We start from the raw sequence: 693 nt of genomic DNA, 5'->3' as shown, positions 1-693 counted from the left end.
AACGAGAAACTTCACAAGACATTACAACCTTCATTTTTTTTTTCTTGTTAAAGAACAGACTGCAAGCTCAGAGTGCATTGGCAACATCCAGTTCCGTTGGTGTGGCAGTGAAGTATGGCGGTCCAGTTGATGTAGCCAAGCATGTTCTTCAATCAAGTGGAGTGAAGGGTCTCTTCAAAGGCTTGATTCCAACATTGGCAAGAGAAGTTCCGGGAAACGCTGTGGCATTCGGCACCTACGAGCTGCTAAAACAGCAGTTTGCAGGAGGTCGAGACACTTCGAATCTAGGAAGAGGGTCTCTAATAGTACCTGGGGGTGTAGCTGGAGCTGCCNAGGTCGAGACACTTCGAATCTAGGAAGAGGGTCTCTAATAGTAGCTGGTGGTGTAGCTGGAGCTGCGTTTTGGCTAGCTGTGTATCCAACTGATGTTATCAAGAGCGTAATTCAGGTGGATGATTACAAAAACCCAAGGTTTTCTGGTTCCATTGATGCTTTCAGGAAAATCATGGCCTCAGAAGGAGTTAAAGGGCTATACAAGGGTTTTGGACCTGCCATTGTCCGCAGTGTCCCAGCCAATGCAGCTTGCTTCTTGGTATACGAAATCACCAGGTCTAGTTTAGGTTAAGGAATTGAATTCATATTGGTTCATAGCTTATGGCTTAAAAGAAAAGCCATTGTGGCCATTCATTGTAG

At 45.4% G+C, this 693-nt stretch overlaps 1 protein-coding gene across 1 annotated transcript; it reads left to right on the top strand.

The window, feature by feature from the left end:
- Nucleotides 1-5: 5 nt before the first annotated feature.
- Nucleotides 6-687, top strand: LOC111787102 (mitochondrial carnitine/acylcarnitine carrier-like protein; the record flags this gene model as incomplete). Its single annotated transcript, XM_023667244.1, has 2 exons — nucleotides 6-267; nucleotides 336-687. Coding segments are annotated over 2 exons (552 nt in total), but the record flags the coding sequence as incomplete, so codon positions are not given.
- Nucleotides 688-693: the final 6 nt, after the last annotated feature.

The sequence above is a fragment of the Cucurbita pepo genome, unplaced genomic scaffold (genome assembly GCF_002806865.2).
Source record: "Cucurbita pepo subsp. pepo cultivar mu-cu-16 unplaced genomic scaffold, ASM280686v2 Cp4.1_scaffold005336, whole genome shotgun sequence".
Classification (NCBI taxonomy): Eukaryota; Viridiplantae; Streptophyta; class Magnoliopsida; order Cucurbitales; family Cucurbitaceae; genus Cucurbita; species Cucurbita pepo.
This window is presented reverse-complemented; position numbering and strand designations above follow the sequence as displayed.